The following is a 23,818-nucleotide window of genomic DNA, read 5'->3' as shown; positions in this document are numbered from 1 at the left end:
TTCTCTTGTTACTGTCTTTTGTAAGTGGAGTGCTTAGTGTTAGGGAGACCATACAGATATAAGACTCTGCCCCAAGATGTGAACAGCTTGTCTCTTTTGTACCAGTCAGCTAAAAACCCCACCGAATGCGTACTGTTTTCAGAGTCAGGTACAACATAAATGCTTTAAAAATCTAATAAAATCCCTGATCCAGTGATGAGAGCCAGCTTAGAGGTTCAACAGAGACTAAAGGCCAAATTCACAACCCTCCCCCATGGGAAATTTAATTGACTTCTTCGTGGAAAGTTCTTAAAGGCATAGAGGTTGTTGCTACTAATAGGATTTCTTCTATGATCAGAGAAACAGGTTTCAATGTAAGTAACCAATTATGTCAAATATTAGGAAAAATTTCTTTACTGAGAGAGTGGTGACACACTGGAATAAACTGCCCAGGGAAGTGGTGGAGTCACCCTCCCTGGAGGTGTACAAGGAACGTGTGGACGTGGCATTGTGGGACACGGTTTAATGGGCATGGTGGTGTTTTTTTGGTTGATGGTTGGACTTGATGATCTTACAGGTCTTTTCCAACCTTAGTGATTTTGTGATTCTGTGAAATACATGCACATTCATCAACAGTGGCTTTGCCTGCTGGAAAATGTGATGATTCTCAGATCTTGCCTGGCTAACTGCTTGGGTCAAAAAAACAGGTTTGGAGCAGACAACCATGTGATTGAAATGTGATGATGGAAGTCTGTAAAACTGGTATGCCTGGTTTAGCCATGCTTGTAACCTCCCACTTCCACAAATACTACTATTTCCATTCTTTCCTGATGCAAGAGTTAGGAGTGAGTTCTGCTGTATATACCTAGAGCAAATACATTGCCAGCATTCTTGTTGTAAAGAAATGAATATGAAAATGTGTTAAGAAACTTTACAGTATGTTTAATGGTGTTGCCAATGACAAAATGTATTTTGTCTTCCAGCCCAATAATTTTGCACATTGGTCTGGAAAATAACTTTTCATATCTAATTTTTCATCAGGCCAGATGATGTTTTCAATTTTGTATAAAATATGTCACTTCTGGGAAAAAGAATAGATGCTTATGACTGAGATACAGCAAGTGTAGTGGGAACATGATGCAATACTTGGTTGTAGTTGCCTCGACGTCCAGGCATGTATAATCACTCTTTTATGAAAATGAACTGAAAATACTAGACTCTGTAGTTACTTAGCCATTTAAATTATGCAATAATGCAGTGCAATGTAAAATTATGGAAACAGTTTTTGTCACATTTGCAGCAGCCTTTAGAAAGGATTTAATCCTTGCCAAGAACTCTGTCAGGAATCTGAGAAAAAATAAACTGTTACTCCTATTGTAACAATGAGATTATACATTTTACATATTCTGAGATAGTCTTGTTACTTTGATTCACTGTATTTGGGAATATTTGTGGTATGAAGAAAAAACAGAAAGTCTAAAGACTGCAAATGTCTAATTAAAGTAGGTAAAAACATTTCTAGGCGTTGTCAAGTATATTACGCATATGCATATAAATTAAATGTTTAAAATTATTCAAATAAAATGGTGAACAGCATATTAATATAATTCAAAAGCGTATGTCCAGTATTTTATTCATTGGAATAGTCTCATTTAAGCCAGTGGGAACTACTTGGTAACCAACTTTGCAGAGATGCCTGAATCAGAGGAGTCAGCCCAGATCTCTATGTAAATTAATATTAACTAAGGTCATGTTGATGCTGCTGGTCGTTGTTGAGGGCCAAAATCTAACACTCACGGTTTTTTTTAGGAAGTTAGAATTGAGGCTTTTTTAACATAATTTGATTTTTCAGTAGAGGCAAATCGTCCAATGTGAAGAAGGAAATGAGGGTTTTTTTGTGCTTTTAAATGCTGAGAATAAGTATGTCAAAGCTATTGGGCTTTTTTTTTTTTTTTTTTTACTAGGTTTGAGGTCATCTTCTGTGGCAGCATGTAGGAGAGACCTGAAGATCATCTTACGCCTCAGCTTGCCACAAACTGCGAACAGCAAAATGACAGTCAGGTAAAACCCAAACAGTCCTGCTAGCTTTTTCCACCCTCATTGACTGTGAAAAAAGCCTGAAGACGGCAGAAGGATGCGTGAAGTTTTGAATGTATCATTTCTGTGCATGAGAAACTTGCTTTCTACTCCAGTTTTTCTTTGCTGAGCCACAAGATGTGAGTGGGTATGCGCCTGGTACAGCAGAAGATCCATCCTATGAATAAGGGGGAGAATGTCTTTCCTTTGAGACTCTGGCGGCAGAACGGTAGCTGTCTTGGCAGAGTCAGTATGTGAAGGTTGGTCGTTTGACCATAAGCGCCCAAGTTACAGGTTTTTGAGCAGTGACTGGGGAGATGGGGCAAATATACTGCGTGAGTAAGTGGATGAGGTGCAATAGTACGAAATTTGCTGAGTAGAGAGAGGTCATACCATTGGGATGGAGTGAATGGGAGCAGGTTGATTGTAGTGTGGAATAAGCAGGTGGTGAGGGAGCAGTAGGAGGGCAGTTGAACAGAGTGGGAATAGCAGTGGGAAGTCTTTTGTGAAGCAGTGCATGCAATAGCTGGTTCATTGTGTGAAGCTGTGAAAGGTGGGAAAGACATTCAGCTTGGGGGTGGCAGCTATAGAGGAGTTATGCTCCTGGTTTATAAATCAAGAATGGGGTGGGGGTGGTAATGAGAGGCTGAAAATAGGCAGTGAAGGGGATGAGAATGGCAGTAAACAGGGAGAGGATGGCAGCGAGTGGCCTGCTATTTAAAGCAGTGAGTAACATAGAAGGTAACGGTAGCAGGTAGCGAATGGTTCGGGGTGGCAGTGGCAAACCAAAGGTCCACGTAGTTTAGTTCACCTCTTAAAATAAAGTTGCAGTTTGCCAGGCAAAGGCAAGACAGAGAAAGCAAGGAGGTGATGTTTGTACTGAGGCAAAGCCCTGTTCACCCCCCGCTGGGCTGCCGGAGGGCAGCTACGCTGAGTGCCTGTGGCCGGCGCCCCTGACCAGTTGGGCTCTGGTGAGCCGGTTCCCACGCGTGCTGGCACGGCTGCCTGTGGCGAGAAGGGGGCTGGGATCAGCCTGCAGCACCTGCAGCTGGCCAGCTGTCAGGGGAGGAGTTCAGCAAGCTCCTGACAGGGGCTGCCATTGCCCGGGGTGGGTTTCAGCTCAACACCCCGGCGGGGCTGCTGCCCGAGAAAGCCAGAGCTGCCGAAGAGCTGAGGGAAGGGGCCGTGGTTTGCCGCGGGACCCGGCCTGCCGGCGGAGGGGTGGGAGAGAACAACACACCCTTGAGCCACCAGAAGTGGACGCTTGCGGATGAGCGTCCTCTTCGCGAGCCAGACGCAGATGATGCTTGTTGGTGCCGCCTTCCCCAGCCTCAGCCATGCGCGGCCTCCGCTAGGCTCCGGTAAGGGGCTCCTCTCCCAGAGGCGTGCGCGGTCTCCCCGCGGCTGCCGGTGTGGGCTGGCGGGGCCGAGGCCGGCCCGGCGTCTGGCTGACACTGCGAGGGGCAGGCAGGTGCCGGCGGAACAGGGCACGCCGCCGGCTGACGGGCGGGGGTTGGCGAGCGGGGCCGGCCCGGGCCGCCCCGAGGCGGGAGCTCGGCGGTGGCGGTCTGCCGCCTCGGACGCCCCCGCTCCCCTCCGCCGGGCCCGCAGGTGGCGGCGGAAGTGACGGCCGGCGCGGGGTGCCTGTCGCGGGGGAAGATGGCGCCTGCGGCCGTGCTAGGCAGCGCAGAAGGTAAACAAGCGTGAGCGGTGGGGCGCGGGCGGGAGCGGCAGGGACCCCGGGGGCCAGTCCAGGCTAGGCAGGGCCGCGAGCGGCGGTGCCCCGGCGGTGCGGTGCGGCGCGGCGCGGCGCGGCGGGGGGCGGCTTCTCACCTCCTCCTGAGCACGGACCGCGGGGAGGAGGGAGCCCAGGATCCCCCCTTCCCCCGCCTCCTCTTCCCGGCTTTGCTTCAGCCATTGCTCCCCTCTTCAGCCCCCCGGCGCCTCCCTCCGCCACCGCCGCTCCCGGCTTTATGTTACACAGAGGCCCCCCTCTCTGCCGGTCCAGCGGGAGGAGCCGCGTCTTCAGCGCCGCCGCTGCCGAGAGGTAGGTGAAGCCGCCGCCGGGGTCTCGCGGGCCCTCCCGCCGCTGCCCGCCCCACCGAGGGTGGCCTGGGCCCCCTCCTGGCTTTCAGGGACCCTCCTTCCCTGGCTCCGCCGGCCGAGGCAGGCGGGGGCGGCGGGCCGGGTGCCCGCGGGCGCCGGGGATGGGGGCGGTGGCGGGAGGCAGGCTGTAGCGGGGCGGCGGGCATGGCCAGGCCGCGCCGTGCCCGCGGGCGGGCGCCGGGAAAGCGTGGCGCGCCCGCGGGGCGGGGGTTCGCGGGATGGCCGCGGCCCCGAGCCGGGCGCCCCTGCGGCAGCGCGTCTCTAACTCCGAGCCCGCCTGCCCCGTTCGTCGGGGAGCTCGGCCTGTGAGCTTTTGCTCACAGTGGAGTGGTGCTAAACGTGTCAAGCAGACAAGCTGAAGTAGGTCATCTGAGTTCCTACCCCAAAAATGGCTATTTCGCGATTAGCGACGTTGGGGGAGAAAGAAGTATGTTTGAGCAGGACGAGTAGCCTGCTGCTCAGGAGTGGTACTGGAGCTTTGACCTGTTTGGTAAATACTTAAATGTTGCGTAAGAATTTAAAGTTCTCAGGTTTTTTGTTGTTTGTTTTTCTTTTGTTTTTTTCCCCCCTTTAGAAGAAGAATAGGGGAACCATAAAGCTGTTACTGGATAAAAGGGCAGAATTACCGAATTCTGGTTTCCTGTTGACTTCTTTGTTGTGTATACTGTCCCTAAGATAATAACCCAGCTCCTTCGCCACCATTGCCCCAGTTCACACTCAGGTCTCTTCAGCACACCACCATGCGCCAACATCCTTTCTGTCTTTCTCCTTTTGACACCTAGCCAACATGTTTAATTTCTACCACATGTCCTATAAACTTTCCCACTGTCACTCATCTCCTTTCACTTTCCTTAATTATACCCTATGGCTGGTTGGGATCTTCTACACGTTTTGATTTGCCTTTCAGCAAGCAAAGCAGAACAGATAACTGTTGAGCTCACACTGGAGACACTGGATCTTTTTTATTTCTCTAGCTGCCAATTTGGTGGAAATTTGTAGAAATTTAATATGTTTGTGATTTCTGTCTTTCTGACAAATGAGGTTGACATTTGGCAATGAGGTCAAAACCTGCGTGTCTTGAACGAAAGGCACAATCTCATTAATCTAATTTTCTTAGAAGATGCTAAAAATATTAACTACGTTAGCAATAAATATACAGATAATAACAAAAAGACAATTGTAAGGTGTAGTGCAACTATCTTAATTTGGATTAAAAATATTTTTACTAATATAGTTTAAATACTACTTGTAGCTCGTAACCTTTCTATTATGCTAAAAATGTCTGTGACAAGGGTCCAAACACTTTGATATAAAAAAGTAGGATTAGATTTTTGCTACTAAGAAATACTTAATTTGCTACTGTTCTGTGTAAAATACGCTGTGATTTTCTTGATAAATATCTTCACAATGAGAAAATCACTCTATTAATAATTTTTTTCTTACATTTGGAAAAATTAATCATTATAGAAGCCACAAAAAAAAAAAAAAAGAATGCTGGCACTCAGGATAGTCTTACGGATATATTAAAAATATTTTACACTGGGCACCTTGTTTTGGTATCAGTAAATGTAGTTGGAAGACATGGAGCTGAGCTTGCTCTGCATTCGGGATCATGTTTCTCTACAGATGTAGTGATGCAATGATCTTTTAGCCAAACGGTTTAAACTGTCTTAATGTCTGTGAAGTGCAGTTACATCGTCCACATAATGGACTAATACAATGAAAAACTAATGTATATCTCATTGATGTTAATTCATGAGACAGAAGCTGAGTTTAGCTTCAGTTAGGTGAAGTTTAGCTTTAGTTAGGTGAAGTTAAACTGGTCAAGTACTGCTGATGCATATGTCTGGCAGTCTTAAAATGTTTGTCAAGCATGTACTTTCATCAGAATCCTTTTGATAGTCATCCTAAAGCTTGATTTAAGGGCTGAGCTGGGGAGCATATTTTATTCTCTGGTGGCTAGTGTTGTAAAATGGGAAGTTTCTGACATATAGGTAATTAGTATTAATCTAGATTCAACATATGTGAAAACCATACTCTTCAACAGTATCTGATCTTGTGTGTGTGTGCTGGTAACGTTTGGATCCTTCTGTGCAGAAAGACTAAATTGGGTTACAGTACAAGTTTTTAAGAACAGAGAGTAATATGAGCTGAGAAACCTATCCATTATGAGTATGTGCATATGAGAGCACCAACACATCTGCTTGAGTTAGAGGTTTCCCAAAAAGAAAAATGAACTAAACGCTCTCTCCTAGTACTGTACTCTATGAAGATAGCTAAAGGCTACTCAGCAGTGTTCTAGCATACTTACAGAGTGACGTATAACCATACTGAGCTGAGACACAATCCATACTGAGTTTTAGTACGTTTAGTTGTAACTAGTTCTGATAAGGCTTCTAGAATAACCATAATCACCTCAGAGACAACTGATGTGTTTTAAAAGTGCCACTGTTGTTATGGACTGATGCAGCTCGCTCAGAGATAGGAACATGGGTAGAGATTGTAAGAGTAGCTGTCATGGTCAGATGCGTGGCCCTAAGAAATTCTTCATGCAGTGTGGACAGTTTTCAGGCAAGTTCTAACTTCTAGAGTTCTGGCAGTCTGGTTCCTCTGACTGGCAGCGATTGGTAAGTTCCTAACTCCTCGCTTCTAAAGTAATCCAGTGTTTTTTGAATTCTCACCACGGATTGGGTGAAGTCTTCACTGTGAGCCTCCTGATGTGTTTAAGATAAATTGTTTTCCAAACTTAGCATATTAATTATAAAGGATTTTAGGTAAAACACATGCAAACTTGATGTGTTTCTTTGTTTCCTACGTTTGCAATTGTTGCAGCAATGGAAAGTTTTGATATCCGCTGGTTATTGATCTATCTCACTTCTATGTTATTCCTTCTGTTGCTGTTAGTTGGGAATTACGATGAAAAATGGTGGTTTGGACAAGGTATAATGGTTTTAGTGTCAAACCATGTGAACAAAGGTTTAATTTGGGTCATAAATTCTTTATACTGTGCAAACGTATTTTTATACACTCATTGCATTCTCACTCATTGCAGTACACTGCATTCAAAGGCCCAGTTTTTAGTGATTAATATGTCCAGTTGTGAATATTTTGCTTGTATGTCCAAATGCCTGCGTGTATTGTTTTTTCATAAGTGTGTATAGCACTTGACTATGGAGAAACATCCTATTTGTGCAGGAAAGTGTTTATTTTAAGAAAATTAGGGTCAAAGAATTCTGTTCAAAGCAGTCTTCGCTATGCACCTCACTAAATAAAGCATTTGTAGTTGTTTTAAAATTTGCATTTAAATGCATGCATTTGATGGATGAAAGGAATGGGGTAGATGGAACAGATTATTGGTTTTTAAGCTCTATTTTAATACTTTGTGTAACCGAGGTATGGTTCTGTATGTTTGGTGGAATATCTTTTTGCGTAAGTTGTAGATAGTGTTTTATTATCTGAAAATTTGTTGTTCAGCTGTGTTCACATAGGTGCTTTCTCAGAATTTCTGTGAGGTAGGTAGAATGAACAAGCACTTCATAATCTGTAAACAAAGGAACTTGCTAGGTCTGTCTCAGCATCTCAAATGAGTTACTGAGGAACTGTGGTAAAGGAAAGCAGAAATCTGCCTTTCAGCTGGTGTGCCAGAGTTGGTATTGCAATACTTTTCTAGAACAATACATTTCTAGCCCTAGAAGGTCCATATAAGCTTACATATTACATAAACACACTTATTTAAAGGGCACTTCTTAGGAAGTACTGCTTTTGGATAAGTTTTTAAATCAAGCAGGGCATGAGCCAAAAGTGGGTATTCCATAACTTCCTTCTCAAAAGCCTGTGCACTTAGTCACAAGCAGAAGAAATGGAGTCTAAGAGCCTCAGACACCCCGAGGAAAGAAGGTTCTCCTTGTTTAGCAAGAAAAATCCGTCTGGAACAGGGTTTTCAGACTTCGATTGCAGCTGCGAATAAAGATGAGAAATCAGTGTTCCAAGTAAGTGCTTTTGCAGTCACGGCTGAGTAGACTCTGTAATGTATTATGTGCTAGAAGAGGAAGAAATGTCAGCAAAAGCTAATAAGGTTAAGCGTATTTCTCTTCTGGCTTTTCAGCAGAGAATCTTACTTCCTGTGCTGCATTATGCTGATCAGCTCAAGTATGCATGCAACAATGCATAACGTCAACTTAGATTTTTTTTTCCCCTTTATTGTTTCTACATTGGCATTTTTTGTTCCAGTTTTCTTACAGACCACTGTAGGCTACATGTATTCCTTAGGATTAAGCATGCTATTGTGATTTGCATGGGTGAAGAAAATCTAACTCTGAATTTTGCATTTTTATTGAAAATATGAAAAAAATCGTTATGTTATTGTCCTCTGGGAAATAAGCTGCAGTGTTTGAATAGTGCATAGAATTACATCTAAGATTGGAAGTCTGTGTGTGGGAGGAATGGCATAACTATGCTTTAGAAAAATTACTTCATTTGAGAGTATTTTATATTGCTGTTTTAATATTTGAACTACTACATTGCTATTTGCTTTTGACTGAAGATATTAGCTATAGAAATGAAGATTTTTTACCAGTTGATCATAATATGCATTTAACTATCTAGTTTCTCAGTCTCTGTGCTATTTTAACCCCCTTGGATATTTGCACTGGCCAATACATTTGTGTTGTAAACAAAAATGTGTCTGCTCATATTGTGTGTGGCTTTATGCAAAAAAAAAAAAAGGGTATTTACTTTGTTTATTTAATGCAGGTAGACAAGTAGTCTTTTGCTTTTCAGTTGTAGAATTCTGAAGCTGCTTTAGCTGGTCTTGTGGAGAAGTCTTACTGGTTTTGCCTCTACTTATACAATCCATTAACTACTGTCTGATGTTTGGGAGGAAAAATATTTTGAGATTCCAAACTGCAGATTTACTAAAAATAATATAAGCAGGGATGTGAAAAGAAGGATTAAGTGGCTTAAACCCCCACATTTTTAAAACATTCTGAAATAATAATTTTAGAGGGTTGACCACTTTGTTACCATTGTTGAGTTTTGCGTCTACTTCTGGATTTAATATATGTTTTACAGAATAGCCAGTTTTAGTGAGAATTAGAGCCCTAAAAAGTGTTCCCTAAATGCGGGGGGTGGGGTTAATGTATTTTGGTGATTTCTAACACCTTATTTTTTAATAGATTTAAAATTTGAAGGGTAGTAGCTTATATATGATTTTTTTTGTGTGTGCGTGTGTCTTACTGCTATTTAATCAGAATTAAAAGGATGGTTGAAAAAAAACCCCAAAACAGTGCAATCTCTGAGTAAAGGCAACTTGATCACAGACTAGTTGAGATTGGAAGGGGCCTCTGGAGGTCACCTGGTCCACCCACCCCCACCCCCCCACTCAGCAGACCACCTAGAGCCAGTTGCCCAGGACTTCTCTGATGCTGGTTTTGGGGTTTTGTGTATTATTTATTTGTTTTAATCCTTAAGAGGAACATCCTATGTAAAAGTTAATTTATCTCCTTTTATTTGCAGAGTGCCTATAGTGCAATTATCTTTCCCAAGTTAAGGGGAAAGACCCTAGTATGTGTTTGGAGCTTACCGGCATGGTTCTTCTATATTGTTCACATACAGAGTAACGTATGTACTGTTTTGAAGAAAACCCTTCCATGAGATTGCCGCCTGCATGACCCTGTGTGATGGGAGATCCTGTTATTTTCAGATTAATATATGTTGCATTGGTCACCTGGGGAATGTTGCTTCATTTTTGACTTAATTTTTTTCGAATACATTGTTGTGTTATTCTGCTCATCTCTCACATTTGTAAATTCCAGCTGCCCTGTACGGTCTTTTCTATTGATCTTGGAATTGAAGCTGAGCCATATGTCTTAGTTGGTCTCCTAAAGAAATGTAACTTACACAGTTGTACTGTCTGAGAATCCTAGTAACCTTTGAACATCTTGGCCAATTTCAAACAAAATTCAGACATAGTTGTTTGAAGTTGCTGTATCTTTTATGAAAACAGGTGGCCCATTTAAAGGCAAGTGACCATTACATCTCTTAAACAAGAAAGACTAAAGTATGAGCTCAACTATTATAAAACATCAGAGAACTGGGGATGGGGGGAGGGATGTTACAAGTGCTCTAGTGAAAGAAAAAAGCTAATGTTAGTGTTTACCATTTATTTGATATCAAAATCCAGCTAGAAAGCAAAATCCTGAAGTCAGGCTTTATGCTTCCTCTTCAGTTTGTTGCTTCTTTTTGAGGTGCTAAGAGTTAGTAAAGTAATTCTTTCCTTGTCTGCTTTTATGCAAGAATTAGCAACAGCTAAGAAAAATATTTGATGTTAATTTTTCTTTCTGCTAGGCGTGTGCTGTGTTCAGGAATAAGGGACTCACAATAAGAAGCTCCAGAGCAGTTTGCATTTTCTCTGTCTTCAGTGGCGTTGAGGGGAGTGTGCTATCGTGGATGCTGTTGTGAAAGTGATTGGATTGTCAGCTTTGTTCTCTTGCTGCTGCTCTTGCTTTCAGGAATTTGAATTTTGTTATAAGGCCTTAATTTTCATGAAAGCTCCCGGCATTAACTCTGTTGTGCACAGAACCTGTCAGCAGGCTTCAACAGCGTGGGAGTGGTGCTAATACCATGAGGCGTGGCTACAAAGACCCACACACCATTGTAGTTTTTGCATAGACAAAGAGTATGTCCAATTTAGTTTTCCAAGGATGTGTGTTGATGAATTAAGGAGAGGAGATGATTATCTGTTGATGGAGCCTAATAAAATACGTTCCAGTTAATATGGCAGAAGTCAGGATGTGGTGCTTGAGGAAGTGGGAGTAACATGGTAACTGCACTCTGAAGTTGAGAAACCTAGGCCAACCTAGAGTCACTTCTGTGTCCATATACTGCTGTAAAGTTCTATAACTTTGAAAATTAGCAGGTTTTAAAATGTGTTGATGTTGGTGTTATTTAGCTTTTCGTGTAGGTTACCAGTACCAAAACATTATTAACTTTAATTGTTATAGAAAATTCAGAGTTAAATGCACAAATAACTGAGTGAATGTTGCAGTGTAATTTAAGGTGGGATAAAGTGCAACAAAAATGGTTGAACCGGTTCTAGTAGCTGATTAATGCCAAAAAGGGAAGATGATACTCTTCTTCCCTGTGCCTGCTCATGTGTGATGTCCTGCCCTCTGCATCAGCTTGGTTCTTGTGCCATACCCCCTGCTGTGTCACGTCAGAAGTCAGCTCACTGATGAGCAGAAAGCGCTCTGGTTTTGAGGGTTTGTGTGTGCTGGGGAGTGGTGGTGTTTGTTTACCCCCAGCCCCGGTTTAGTTTTCTGTCAGGTTTATGAGTTGAATTGGCTTTCTAGAGCAGTCCAGTGTGCCCCAGAAATGGCTCAAAGTAGGCGGCTGGAGCTCAGACCCCAGAATGAGTACAGAGAGGGAGAATGGCGTGCACCGTTGCCCTTTGACTAGTGATAAATTGTTAGATTGGTTCAAGCTGCCTTGTGCAACTTCACCCTACCTAAACCCAAGGACGTTGAGCAAGATTTTGAGAGATTCCTGGATTTTTACTAGGTTTTGTTACAGTATTTGTCTTCCTTAACTTTAACAGGGTAGGATCCTGCTAGTCTTTAATTTCTTTTTGGCTTATTTACAGTTCGACTATAGCTTGCATGTAAGTAACATTGCATCTGCAAATGTTCAAATGCTTAATAAGCAATTAATCTTCACTAAACCCAGTATACAGAATATTATTTATTGTGACCTAATCTTGTCAGTGCTTCCTATTGCCTTAGTATTTTGCACTTTATATATTTCATCACCTAATTAATCCCTATGGTAAGAAACAGGGCGGGGGGGAAGGCACTATATTGTTAGAGGAGAAGTGAAACACACAAACTTAAATAGTGTCTCTGAAAATGTTCCATTTCCTAGAAATAACTTTTGAGTAAATTCACATATTTTTTCTAAGAGAGTATAATTTTTTTAGGTTGTACCTTGTACAGATCTACTGGAGCTTGTTTCTGAAGTTAAGGAAGTTCTGCTTCCTTTCTGAAACCTTTGATATTCGAGAGTGGGTGTTTCATTGCTCCCCTGAGATAAATTCTTTAGAAGGATTGAGGGGGGGAGAGGAAGAAAACCATGACGACCTTTCTAGCGCCGCATATTCATTATCTGACCACTAAGTAGTTTGGAGCGAGGAATCACTCTGGCAGTATCGCATAGTTATTCTTGTTCATTACCCTTTCTTTAAAATGAGAATATTTTGAGGGGAGATATATTTAAAGTTTGTGTTTTAAGTTGTTTCTTTCAGCTGAAGAGAAAGCAAAAAGGATGGTGAAGACTTCTAAGTCTTAATGAAAGCAATCTTAGTTAGGATTTATCGGGTCAGGAAAGGCTTGTCATATGTTATTAGAAATAACAATTTATTTTTATTTTTATTTATTTATTTTTTCTTCCCCCCAGGTGATTCATGGCAGGGGACGTGGAAGGGTTTAGCTCCTCCATCCATGACACCAGTGTCTCTGCTGGATTCAGAGCACTGTATGAGGAGGGATTGCTTCTTGATGTCACACTTGTCATTGAAGACCACCAATTTCAGGCCCATAAAGCACTGCTTGCCACCCAGAGTGATTACTTCAGGATTATGTTCACAGCTGATATGCGAGAACGAGATCAGGACAAAATCCATTTGAAAGGTCTAACAGCTACAGGCTTCAGTCATGTCCTGCAATTCATGTACTATGGAACTATTGAACTGAGTATGAATACTGTTCATGAAATCCTTCAGGCTGCCATGTATGTCCAGCTTATTGAGGTGGTAAAATTTTGCTGCTCTTTTCTTTTAGCTAAAATCTGCTTAGAAAACTGTGCAGAAATTATGAGACTTCTGGATGATTTTGGTGTAAACATCGAAGGAGTCAGGGAAAAATTGGACTCCTTTCTGCTAGAGAATTTTGTGCCACTCATGTCCAGACCTGACTTCCTTTCATATCTGAGCTTTGAGAAGCTCATGTCTTACTTGGATAATGATCATCTGAGCAGGTTTCCAGAGATAGAGCTGTATGAAGCTGTTCAGGCCTGGCTGCGCCATGATAGAAGACGCTGGAGGCATACGGACACCATCATTCAGAACATCAGGTTTTGTTTGATGACACCATCCAGTGTTTTTGAGAAGGTTGGTGCATTTGAAAAGCAATAGACAGGATTCATCATTTAGCTAGGGCAGCATGCCATTAAATAGGTAAGATTCTCAAATGTTAGGAGGAACAAAAAGGTAGCGTTTATTTTTCTAATAAACCCATAGAAGACAAACATCTAGAAGTATTGTCATCTGATTACTATTCAATAGTATGTACGGTAGCTGGAGAACAGGTAGGTTTACAATACATGTTTTTAAGTGACTTCATATGGAAAGGACATTTTAAAATAAGGTCACTTGTGTCAAGTTTTATTTCAATTTTTCTTACTGTTTTCCACAAGTTGCTTCTTGCTTTCCAGAGATTTTAGAGCTGCATACAGTATGTAGGGCATATGTCATGATGATTGTTACCAATATAATCAAAACATAGTGACTGTAGATTTTGCGTGTTTTAAGTGCAGATTTTTTTATTTACAAATGAAAACTAGCATCTGCTATTAAATCTGTAGGGTGTTTTTGTTGTATCTTCAGTGCTTGTGCTGTTACACAGCAGTTGGAAGTAAGCCCTGGTCCTGCAAAGTTACACATACATTTGGTTCTACACAAGGCACATAATACAATCAGAAGTTATTGATGGTGTGAAATGTAATGATTTACTTTAAATATTAGAGGAATCTTTGTAAAAGGTGATCTAAAATTCAACTGATCATTGTACGTATTATGAGGTTAAAAGAGAACTTGCTTTTTCTACTGTTCTGTTGAAGAATAGACAAAACATACTGTTTTCCAATTCCTGAGAATCTCTGAGTATTTGTCAACAGTAGAGAATTACAAAACTGTGTAAGCAGCTCTCTCACAGGCTAGTAACAGTAAGGATATTTGGGTTAGGAATTACTTAAACTGTGCTGTTCTGTTTTGACAACATTAATTTTGTGTGATAAGATACAACTTTAACTTGCATATTTTTCAACTCTCAGTGAATTAATAGGATTTAAGACCTTGTGTTTTTGTTGGGCTTCTTACAAATTAATTTCATATATATTTTTACTTTGGTGTCTAGTTAATATACAGATAAGGTTGTATTGTTCTTGGTGGTTTTAAGGGCTACTGGATCATTTAAGCAGTAATGCTTACACTTATTTGTATTTTAAATTATAAAAGCTATTAATTACTTCAGAGACTAGTGAGTTTTTATATTTTGGAGATTTTTTGTGTGTGTGTGAATTGAGTAGAGGAAGTAATAATACATAAAATGTATTTATGATCATATATTAGCCTACAGACATCAACAAAATAAATACCTAAACATATTTTAGAACAGTAATGTAATGTTTATATTGGGTTAAAACATTTCCAACTAATAAGAGCTGAACATTGCAAGATGCTGTGCAGTGTCTTGTTTTCAATAACACTTTTAATTTATTACTACATCATTTAAGCCCTTCAATAGGAAAACTGATAGGATTCACAGAATATTCTTAAGGTCAATCTAATAGGGTAAGACTCATCTGAAAGAGTCTTCTTCAGCTCTTTGAGGTTTTTGGGGTATACAAGTTCAACCATCAAGCTGTCTTCAGTTAAATTCCTGTAAGTGCAAGTGAATAGTATATGTTGGTCTTAAGCATTATATTTAGGTATAACTTCTGGAGCTGTTTTTGGTATCAGTGGTATAAATCCTGCATACAGTGCTTCTCATGTTTTATCTTGACAGCTACCAAATGGCCAGGTAGGTACAACTTAAGGAGAGAAGTAATTTTCAGCATCCCAGTTTATATACTCACATGTAAAAGCTTTATCTGTGAATACCCTTTCCATTAATTGTATGTGGGAACAGAGAGAAGCCAGTGCAGATTCTGGAGTAGGACAGCTCAGCAGAGGGGAGCACAGCTAAAAAAGTATGTCATTTGTTGCTGCAGCTAGGAATGTATTTGTGTTTTGCCCTGGCTAGAGAGCATTGAGTAATCCAGCATGACAAGTGACAAAGGACAACTGCAGTTGGAGCTAACATCAAAATATAGACCACACTTTTTTTTTTTTTTTTTTTAATAAAAGAGCATGTCTGTTAACTGTTCTGAAAGTAACCTGAGGATAACCCTCTTCTATGTGTAGAAAGGGGGAAATAATTGGTAAAACTGCCTTTTTTGGAGATCCACAAACAGAATTCACCCTTTTCCTGAAGCCAGCATATACTAAACGCCTGCGTGAATGTACCAAATACAATCTGAGGTTGACTCTTATGGTTCAGCAAGCTCTGTGTTTGCTATACACTGGCTGGCTTGTCATATGTACTCTTATGTAATCTTTCTAATACGCATTTCTAAGATGCCTGTCATTGTAGTATAAATAACTTAACTTTGCAAGTCACAGTAAGGATACTTTTGGCCTCTTAAGCCACTCTATGTCTTACATCATTTTTTTGAAGAGATTTACAATCTGAGTGGACAGATGTCCTTTTAAAAAGGAATTGATGAGCGACTAGATTTATACCTTGAGGCTGATGCGCGTTTGGAGTGAAGGTGCAGCGTGTTTGCTTACTCTAAACTGTCCTGGAAGAACTGCTTCTGAAGTATGAATAGATACTCCTTTTGTTCCTTAGCCCTTAAAATAGATGTATAAGGGAAAATGGAAAGATAAATGAAGTAAGGACTTGAGGAATAGTTAGAAAATAAAGGCAAAGTGTATGGGGAGAAGCACAAGTTCCACTACCCATGTTACACTTTTCTTTATTTGAAACATATCCATGGCTCTGTAAGTCTTGAAGAAGCTTGGAGGTAAAAGTTAGACAGCATTTCTCCTAGATCATTGAGTTCGTCTCTGTGTTATTGGAGGCAACCATGTCATGATTTCCCTTCATATACTGTTTAAGCTCCGTTTAGTTTCTGTGTACTACTCAGATTGAAATGTTGTTTCAAAACCTCTGTCCTTAAAATTGACAGGTTTTTTTTTAATGTCCAGTCTGTAGGGTTTGTTATGACTAGCCTAAGCCAATTTATAAATTCCCAGCTTTAATCAGAAACTTACTAATCAGCAGGTGCATCACCTTCTGCTTTAGAGGTAGGATAAATAGCACATTATCTTTGAGTATGTGCTTTTGTGTGCCTAGAAAATAGTAACTTTTGAGAAGATGTCATTGTAATTTTATGTTATTGTGACTTTACCTTTGATCAATGTGTTGAATTTCTCTTTCTTGCCCTCATTTACCTCCATGTCTAGTAATTCATATGTATCTACTTCTACAACTTCGTATGCTGAAGCTTAGAATAAGAAGTGTCTAGTGGATGAGGTTAGTGGGTCCCTCTTACCTTAAATAGGTGCTGCAGTTGATATTGTTGTGTCTAAAGGTTATTGCTGACTTCAGTAGATTTGCTGGCAGTATTTATTATGTGCTGAGCATCTCAATTCTGGCATATAGATTGTTGGCTCCACTCTGGTTTGAGAGATTAGATTTGAGTTAGATTCCAACTTGTTTGTGATAATTTCTCTTGCCATTTTCTAAAAAGGAACAGCAAAATACTCAATTTGAGGGCATTGCCCTTGCTGCACAGAGGCTATGTCATCTTGTTTTTCTATGGTTAGGCTGAAAAACAGTAAGTGATTTGTAGCCCTTGCAGCCTAGCCCTTCAAAGCACTGTACTGGTACTGACCAGTTTTCTTACTGGCCGTGGGATGTAACTAAGTAATGAACATGGAATATAACTAAGAAATGACCCATACTAGAAAAAGAGAAAGTTAAGTACAGCAGCTTGTCCAATGCTATGTATATTGATGTTTGGTTGCAAAGTAATTTTGGTTGCTGCTGTTTTAGAGACATGTCTGTGACTTTTTCTATTTGACTGAATTGTAATTTGGAGTAAGTGTGTTAACATTTTGATAATGTTTGTTGACAGGCTTGTAATTGTGCTTAGAATATGGCCAGAGATAAGTAGATGTGAAAATAATAAGGATCCTAGTTAGTAGGATTGCTGGATCTTTAGTTTTGCTTCAGCTTAATCTCTAGTAAAATAACAATTTTTTTGCAAGTAAAAGGAAGAATTTGCTCTTTAGAAGCCTGATACAGACACCGTCATTATTAGTTGAAAAGTTGTAGCATAGTTTCTATATTCCTAGTAGTTGAGTTTGAGTTGCATCACTTACACATTTAGAATTGGCAGTTTTAGAAAACTTAAGTAAGCACAATTTTATAATCTTCGAAATAGTTCTCTGCTTATGTGGCTAGAAATGATAGTCACATTATGAGCCATCCAGATTTTTCTGTGGTTTTTTTTAGCAGTTCTACAGAAGGAACTGAGCTAATATATACTCCATATAATAGCATGTTAAGATTTAGTTACTAGGTGTACAAATAATAGATATTTAGTTTGGGCACTTCAAAAGTAGCCTTTCTTTCTGGTTCTGAAAGCTTTTTCTTAAAAGCCCAAGTAAAAAAAATACAAATAGAGCAATAGCTGTAAACGGTTGTATGAAAAAGAAGAAAAAGCGCTATATACTTGTGTTGTATATACTTGACAAGTTGTGTCAAACTTGTGTTACACAACATTTACCTTGCATTTCATTGTTCTTCCTGCAGCTTATTAATTTGCTTAATTGGTTTTTTTTGGGGGAAAGATGATGAACATAACATGGGATATATCTGGTCTGTCGTGGGGATCACTTTTCAAATTAGAAACTAATGGCTTACATTTTTTGCTTTACTTTTTCATAGAATATAGATGGAAAATTCTGAAACTTGCATAGCTGCTGCAACTAGAAAAGCGTGCATTGCAATACAGCAGAAAAATAAGCAACGATTAGTAGCTGCATTAATTTGGAAAGCGAGCAGTTTTTACTGAGAGTTTCACTGATTAAAAATGAAGATAAAATGCACTTAAGCTCCAGTTTACTATGGCTGGAGGGATGGTGGTGATTTTGGTGAAGTCTTGATGTTTTTGGTATTGACTGCCTAGGGGGTGAGTAGAGAGGTGGATGTCTTTAATTATTTTCTTCATCTTCTTTATGGAATGACACATTTTACTTTGTTTATGCTGTTCCCTGTCTGTGTAGCTAAAAGTCTGACTGTGAACCACTGTAACTGGTAGATGATGCAATGAGATAGTTCTCATTAGAGTTCTTCACGGAGCTCTTACATTAGCACTGTGTCCCAGCAGAACCTCTGTAATAAGGTTTTGTCCAGAAAACTGAAGAGAAAGAATTAAAAAGAATGTGAAAAATCAAATGAGCAAAGCTTTAGCACTTGGATTAAATTCCTTCTTTACAATAAGACTGGGGTTGGTAAGGAAGTTGAACTTAAACTTTCTTTGAGACCCTTCAGCAAGATAACAGAATAGTCTTTCTTTAAACTTGGAAAATGCTATGAAGCATTTGTATTTTTTTATCAATTCAGAGTTGATGATGTACTCTTAAGAATGCACATTTGTTTCACTTCAAGGTTCATCACGATTAGTGTACATTTCCATCTGTTTTGAATGTTTTGCAGAAACTTGTGAGTGTTCTCTCTAATTGACTATGTTGGTAATTAGGGACATGTTCCTTCTAGAGCTTCTCCATTTGAACTTAACAGGAAAATCAGTCTGTTGGTAAGCATTTAGATACTTGTTGATCAACTACTTGTTGCTACTTAGGGGTAATGGTAGAAGCCTATTGTTGAACGCTGAGGGATTTCCTTCAGTGTATTTTGGGTGTCAGACAGCAATTCCCCCAAAAGGCTTGCTGAAGACCATGTTCTTCAATCTACTAAAACTAAAATATATGCACAACTTAACAGTTGTATTTTAATACCTAAACACCTAAATTTTAATGGTTCTCTTCTTTGATTATACACACAAGTAATTAAAAGTATTGTAAAATTATTAAGAAGTATAGGTGTTTGGAGGGTTTTCCTTACTATGGGCTGAATAGGACTTCCAAATAATTCTGGAAGATTTCACATAGACAGCATATGAATGTGAAGGTGGGCAAACTGACCTACATTTGCTTTGTTTTCATTTGCATTAAGCAAGCATGAGCAGCCTGTACTTTCATATAGGCATATCGTAATGTTCATCTTAGACCATCATTTGAGCCTCAGGAGAGGTGCCGCTCCTGTATGGCAGAGGTTGTGCTGATGAAAGGTGGTATGCTACAAACACCGATATTTTTCCTCAACTGAAAAGTCTAGGAAGCCTCCAACTACCTTTTCTTACCAGAATTTACATAGTCTATCACTCTGTTTCGTTTTGTAGGGGTTTTTTTCTGAATATTGTAAGAATTGCTAGTGCTTATATATTTTCACGTTCATGTCTTCAAGATGGTGCTTGTAGATAGCTTCCCTACGAGCTTCAGTCTGAAAGAGTTGTTTATAACTGGTAGTTGCGTTTGCTTCTTGATGTCTTTCTGATTTAAGGTAAGAGATTGAGGCTTTGCTTTGGTATTAGTGCCTTTGTCAAGATAAGTAGTAGTAAATTAAAGTACTAATAGATTCATTCCCTGGTCTTGATATTCTGTCTCTGGAATTACAGATATTCCTTGTTTCCTTTTGCATGCTCTCATGGGGTGAGATTTAGGCTATGTGAAGGAGTAGAGTGGTGAGGATATATGAGGCTTATTTTAATTCTAGTTTCTGGCTGGCATTTCAATTTCTAGATCTAAAGACAGAGTTGTAAATGTTGAGGGGGAAAGAAAAAACATTTTCCATCTCTGCCAGGCTTTGCTGGCACGCTACACATTGTAAGCATGTTGATCCTGTTGTCTTCCATAATCATCCAAGAAAACTTGAAATGTATATAGGTGGAACAAAAATAATTTCTCTTTTTGTTTAATTCCAAAAGTGATACCTCCAGTTTGGGAATGCGTGAAATAGTCCTGCTGTTTTACAATTTGAAAGTTACTTTTAAGGATAAAGTAACAATTCTTTGTTATTTTAACTTCCTGTTTAATTTTTTTGTAACCCTTAAGGCTTTCTATATTTTACCATTTTTCTGTGCTGTGGTTCTCCCCACCACCCTTCCCTCAGCATATTTTCTGGAATTTATGTTCAATCTTTTCAGTCAGGCAAGGTATATGGCTTATTCTAACAAATGCCATATGAGCAGATCTCCTGTGTTTGTATGATAAATTCTTTATTTGAGATAAGAAAATAGATCTGTTATTCCCCAGGAGAGTTAGGCTTAATGTGGGTGTTTTATTTTTGTTCCATAGTCAACCCTGGTAAAAACTGTAGAAGTCAAATATTGCCCTGAGAATAATATATGCAATCTGCATGTGACCATCCTCTTTTTCCAAGCAAAGATAAGTTGAATTTGTCAAAATAAAGTGGGGGAAAGAAAAAGTGTAAATAAAAACATCAAATCACTCTATAACTCTTGACCTATACAGCGCTTTACAGCGGTAGGTTAGTATTCAGGGGTTTTTGAAAATCTGGTCTGTAAAACAATGTCAAAATCTGTGCAAATCATGTCCAATAATAACAGTTTGAAAGATTTTTTTTTAAAATGTTTATCTGACAGCAGAATGTCTTAATTACTATACAAGGAAGAGAAATGATTAACAGAAAGCTAACAAAATTTTAATAGTACATGTTCATAGAAAAAACAACTACTTTATTCACAAGGTATAAAGAACATTCGTTTCCAAATTGCTTTTCATATACATGAAAACTCATACCACCACTCCTTAGATAAGTGGTGGTACAGACTTTTGTCCCTTGGGACAGGGAATAGGAGGAGGTGGGGGAACAGATACTGAAAAATAGTATCTTCTGGTGTTATCTGGTAGTCGCTTTGAAACTTCAGAGTGGCCTTGCTTTTTATCAGAGCATTACTTCTCTTTTTGGAGCTAGTGGGAACTAAAGGCATTTGGAGTGTTTGAAAGCAATCCAGTTTTATGTGAAAGAAACTGGGTCTTAGGATCAAATCTAATAGAGGATTTGTGGATTTGGCAACACCTAGTGGGTTTTTATTTGTTTTACAAGTGTAATTCAGAATGCTGTATTAGACCAGACTGTATAGGAAGAGTGAAGTCTCTTTGAAGAGAATCACACAGTGATGTGAGGGCTGCCTGGAGCTAGATTAGTTGAAATGTTCAAGACAGGAATGTGTTTTGGAATTGTCTCAGGAACTTAAATTGGCTTAGATAGTAGGAAGGGTCCTGGAAAGGTGAATTCTTACAATCTTCTCCCTGCCCCCAACTCGTAAAACTGAGCAGGGATAGCTCTTTTCAAATTGAGATGGCACCGAGAAGGAGTACTTCACTATGGTGTGGTAATTCAAAGGTTGTGACTCTTACATGGGAAGTGTAAGTTCAAACCTGCCTCTGCAATTTACCAAATAAATGCACAACCGAAGGATTGTAGGTTAAGATGTCTTCCTCTTGTGTTAAAGGCATTTGTTAACATGTGGAGATTCACAGAGGGGAAACCATAAGGTAACTGTCATGACGAGTGGTTAGTGCAATCACGTGTTCTGAAGGAAGGGGTTTGGGTACCTTCCCTTCCCAACCCAATTAAATAGGCCTGTGAGCAGAGCCTGGCATTTGGGAATACCTGCTTGGGCTTGGTTATGAGAATTCATCAGAAATTAGACTAGGTTAGACCTTGCTAAACACAGAATGGGCGTATAGAACATTTTTCAAAACCAGGAAAACAGTGCATTTTTAATTTAGGTGCTTCATGGATTAACCAGAAGATGAACAGAGGCTTTTTTTGGGGGAGAAGGAATAATGATTTTTAGACTTGGGGATTTCAGTTGTGCCTAATTCTGGCTTAAATTCTGCATGTGAGTATTCTGCTGAAAATGTTAGTCACTGCTGTTAATCACTAAATTGCCTTCTGGATTTTGGATAACAGTGCATTAGTTTAAGCCTCCATGCACAAATGCAATTGCTCTCAGGATTGCCTGAATGAAACAAAGTTAAGTAATCTTCTAATGACACGTAGTCATTTAGGTTTTCTGGATTGTTTCTCTTGGTCAGAATTTTAATATCTTTTAAATGTATTCATAGGTAAAAACATCAGAGTTTTATCGATACTCCCGGCAGCTGCGACATGAGGTTGACCAAGCCATGAATTACTTTCATAGTGTTCACCAACAGCCTTTGATGGAAATGAAATCGAACAAAATTCGTTCTGCCAAACCCCAGACTGCAGTATTTAGAGGAATGATAGGACACAGTATGGTAAACAGTAAAATTCTTCTCTTGCACAAACCACGGGTCTGGTGGGAACTAGAGGGTCCTCAAGTACCTTTACGACCAGACTGCCTTGCCATTGTGAATAACTTTGTGTTCCTATTAGGTGGGGAAGAACTGGGGCCAGATGGTGAGTTTCATGCTTCATCCAAGGTGTTTAGATATGACCCAAGACAGAACACTTGGTTGCGAATGGCAGACATGTCTGTTCCACGTTCTGAGTTTGCTGTTGGAGTTATTGGGAGGTATGTTTATGCAGTGGCTGGGAGAACCAGGGATGAAACGTTTTACTCGACTGAACGGTATGATATTACTGAAGATAAATGGGAATTTGTGGATCCCTATCCAGTCAATAAATATGGACATGAAGGGACTGTGCTTGGTAACAAGTTGTATATCACTGGTGGAATTACATCATCTTCAACTTCTAAGCAAGTGTGTGTGTTTGATCCCAGTAAAGAAGGGACAGTAGAGCAGCGAACAAGGAGAACTCAAGTGGTCACTAACTGTTGGGAGAACAAATGCAAAATGAATTATGCAAGATGCTTTCACAAAATGATTTCTTATAATGGTAAGCTTTATGTCTTTGGTGGTGTCTGTGTGATCCTGAGGGCCTCCTTTGAATCTCAAGGATGTCCTTCTACAGAGGTTTATGACCCAGATACTGATCAATGGACTATATTGGCTTCTATGCCAATTGGTAGGAGTGGTCATGGTGTAGCTGTTCTGGATAAACAGATAATGGTTCTTGGAGGCCTTTGTTACAATGGTCATTACAGTGATTCAATTCTCACCTTTGATCCAGAGGAAAACAAATGGAAAGAAGATGAATATCCAAGAATGCCGTGCAAACTGGATGGCTTACAAGTCTGCAGTTTGCACTTTCCTGAATATGTTCTGGAGCATGTTAGACGTTGCAGCTAAAACAGAATGAACAACCCAATGAAATACAAAAAGCTATACCTACTTTGTAAAAAAAAAAAAAAAAAAAAAAAACCAAAAAACAACAACAAAAACCCAAACAAACAAAAAAACCACACTAAAACAACAAAATACAAACCAGTTGAATTATTTCAGAGACATTACCTTGCGTGTAAGAACAACTGCTAAATGCTTAAGAGAAACAGGATGTACAGGGAGTGTACTTACCAAGTTTATTAGAAAAGCCAATAGTCGGTCTGATATTGTAAAAGCTTTGGTTTTTTAAACAAACATAATTGTAAGTAGGGGAAAGAAAAATATATTTTTGAGTGTGCTTATTTTTTTGGTAACATTTTATGTCCATAATGCTTTTTTTTTTTTAAATGGCCATTATACCACTGTTTCTGAAATCAGTTGAGTTTAACACAATATTTGTGAAAGGAAGAGAAGAAA

General features: G+C 39.8%; 1 protein-coding gene across 1 annotated transcript; it reads left to right on the top strand.

Moving 5' to 3' along the window:
- The first annotated feature begins 2,011 nt into the window (after positions 1–2,011).
- Positions 2,012–23,369, top strand: KLHL15 (kelch like family member 15). The gene is made up of 3 exons (XM_059822291.1): positions 2,012–2,040; positions 12,610–13,321; positions 22,259–23,369. The coding sequence occupies exons 2-3, from the start codon at positions 12,617–12,619 to the stop codon at positions 23,366–23,368; spliced, it is 1,815 nt and encodes a 604-aa protein (XP_059678274.1). The 5' UTR covers positions 2,012–2,040; positions 12,610–12,616; the 3' UTR covers position 23,369.
- Positions 23,370–23,818: the final 449 nt, after the last annotated feature.

This window comes from Gavia stellata, chromosome 1 (assembly GCF_030936135.1).
Source record: "Gavia stellata isolate bGavSte3 chromosome 1, bGavSte3.hap2, whole genome shotgun sequence".
Classification (NCBI taxonomy): domain Eukaryota; kingdom Metazoa; phylum Chordata; class Aves; order Gaviiformes; family Gaviidae; genus Gavia; species Gavia stellata.
The sequence above is the reverse complement of the archived record's forward strand: the minus strand, read 5'-3'. Positions and strand labels throughout refer to the sequence as shown.

Bases quoted from the DNA above. Each gene is read 5' to 3' on its own strand.
- KLHL15 (XM_059822291.1), top strand. From the start codon at position 12,617: ATGGCAGGGGACGTGGAAGGGTTTAGCTCCTCCATCCATGACACCAGT. The intron at 13,322-22,258 runs GTTGGTGCATTT...ATGTATTCATAG, and splicing joins CATCCAGTGTTTTTGAGAAG to GTAAAAACATCAGAGTTTTA.